General features: G+C 33.4%; 1 protein-coding gene across 2 annotated transcripts in view; it reads right to left on the bottom strand.

Moving 5' to 3' along the window:
* Rbcn-3A (rabconnectin-3 alpha) overlaps positions 1–2,500 on the bottom strand; it is a gene marked incomplete in the record, with an annotated part of 63,832 nt that overhangs the window by 16,963 nt on the left and 44,369 nt on the right. For both annotated transcript variants that reach the window (XM_070131379.1, XM_070131378.1), the window contains 1 exon segment: positions 2,214–2,305. In XM_070131379.1, coding sequence (XP_069987480.1) covers positions 2,214–2,305 — 92 coding nt within the window.

Raw genomic sequence — 2,500 nt, forward strand, 5'->3', positions numbered from 1 at the left:
ATGACTATGCATCTAAGGTATCTAATTTATTCAGTAAACCATGTCTTGTTTCTGTGACTGATGAATATTAATTTTTATCATCAAAATTGTATCTACCATTGGCTGGTGCATTTCATGTAAAAATAAATCAATATATACATGGAAATAAGTAAGTGCAGATAAAAAGCAAACTATTTATAATGTGAAAGCACATTCATCCTTCTATTAAGTTTAACATGATAAGAATAAAAACATTTAGTGCAAAAATGTGGCCATAGTTGGTTCAGAGTGGATTTTGTGTATGAAAATACATTAATTTGCTTAAAATCATTAATACTACATAATACCTGATCCATAAAAATGCAATACAATAAACAATAAAGAAAACAATTCTTGGGAATCACAAACACTGTTCTTAACCCCTATGATCCGGACAACGTTATGGTCCTGTCACGGAAAATTCTGGGTCGCGGGCCGGGTGACGTGAAAATGCCTTCATTGGACAAAATGGCCACAGGCCGGGTGATGCGAACTTGCCGTCATGAGTGAAGGCCAGGGTGATGGGAACTACTCATAATGAGTGCACAAACCTCTTGGAGTGTGATTTGACTCATTTGGTGCTTAGAAAGGGGCTTTAGCATTATTACCATAGATAAACGAATGTGGAATGCACAGTGCGTAAGCCATGATTGGAAAAGCCATTTTCATGCTGCGCACTGTATTCCTGGCCGCTGTGACCAGCAGCGCAGGTTGTATTACGGAAAATTGAAAATTACGAAGAAATATGCATAACACAAACAACCTAATATTCCATATTTTTTTCTTTTTCTTGCACTAAGTTATTTACTACATAGAGATAGTCTGTGGAAAATAAGCTATTACCATCTGGATAAAGCAAATCAAAAGACAAATATGGACATTGGAAAATGGCAAAAAAGCTAAAAAAGTTTACACAATATAACTTTGCAAAGAGGAGGCACAGAGTCTTGTCACCACTCATGGGTGTTTGTACACACCGCACGCCCGGGATGTTGGCTACTTACGTAACCCACTGTCCATATTTTCGGTACTATGATTTCCATAATGCAACCAGATCCAACAGGTTAAACTCAAGTTTGATTTGTTGGTCTAATCATAACCCTTTGTTTCTAAAATTATGAAGGTGTAGAGTTTTCCTCATGAAATTTATCTGTTAACACAATGCATATTTAACCTGTAAATCAGACTAACAAAATAAGCAAGTTCTGATTTCTTATATGACTCTTTAATGATCCTGTTTATCTAGCTTCAACAAAAATGTCAACCTTACTCAAAATTTTGCCAGGTTTGTTTAACACTCTGAAAACTTTATAAAACCTGGTTTGTTCTCAACAATCATTATATAAATCTTCTATAGTATATGAATTTTCAATCTTTAAAGAATGCAAAGTCTATAATAGGAATTTATTTCTTGGTAATTCTAGGAAGGCAACCAAATAACCTTTTCATGAATTAGAAATTGCAACATACATTAAGATGTAATTTGAGTACAACAAAAATTACTCCTCCGTATAAAATGTAGTACATGATCTTTGATAAGATTTTTGTAAGTGGGGTGGGGAGTGCACCCAATATCATTAAGAGATTTATCCATCATAAGGAATTGGAAAAAGAATAGAAAAAAAAAACATATATTAGCAAAGTATGCCAGTTCAAAGCTTTAGACTTGGACTTGTGGCCAATTCAAACTTCCACCTAGCTATTATAAATATAGCAGAGATAGCATATGTAATTAATGAAGAAAACAGTAGAATATATAATATTAGAAAGCCTACTGACTGTTTGATAAACAAGAAAAAAGCCTGATTCAATGTTCTGGCCACAATTTTTGATTTACTTTCTCCTTAAATGTTTATGTAAGGAGAACTTTAACAACATTTTTAAATATCCAATTTACATAGTGATCCTTCATAGAAAAAGAAAAATTATTTACATCAAAAATCATTTACATCAAACAGTAAAGAAGAATAATCTCATCATATCCTTCAATATCAACAGATGTTTTCACTTCTTTTAGTGCTTTGTTTAAGCTACAGAAAATTTTATGCAGACTGTGCCTGCTTTATATCAAATTTTAAATTAGTCCAAACTGACTGACAAACATGAAAGATCAATAATTATCAACCAATAAACTATAAAGAACTTTGCAAAGCACCACTGAAGCTACTTTATACAAGTATCACAAAGTAACTTACCACACTGGTACCCCGGCCCGTTTGTCCCATTGGAGATGAACCCATACCACCGAAGTTTATACTAGATGATGAGGACAAGTTTCCGTCCAGCCCTGAACCAAGAGAAAAATACTTACATAAAATCTCTTTCATGTAATAAAATATATTTTTAGGAAGCCATCTTTCCTCAGAGTAAAATGCAAGTTATTCTTGTCTTTACCATCAGAAGTTTGTATAGCTATGCCATTACTTGATTTAAACATGGGTGTACAACAGGAAGAGCATTCAACATCATCTATTAATCAGTT

Source organism: Penaeus vannamei, chromosome 16, assembly GCF_042767895.1.
Source record: "Penaeus vannamei isolate JL-2024 chromosome 16, ASM4276789v1, whole genome shotgun sequence".
Lineage (NCBI taxonomy): Eukaryota > Metazoa > Arthropoda > Malacostraca > Decapoda > Penaeidae > Penaeus > Penaeus vannamei.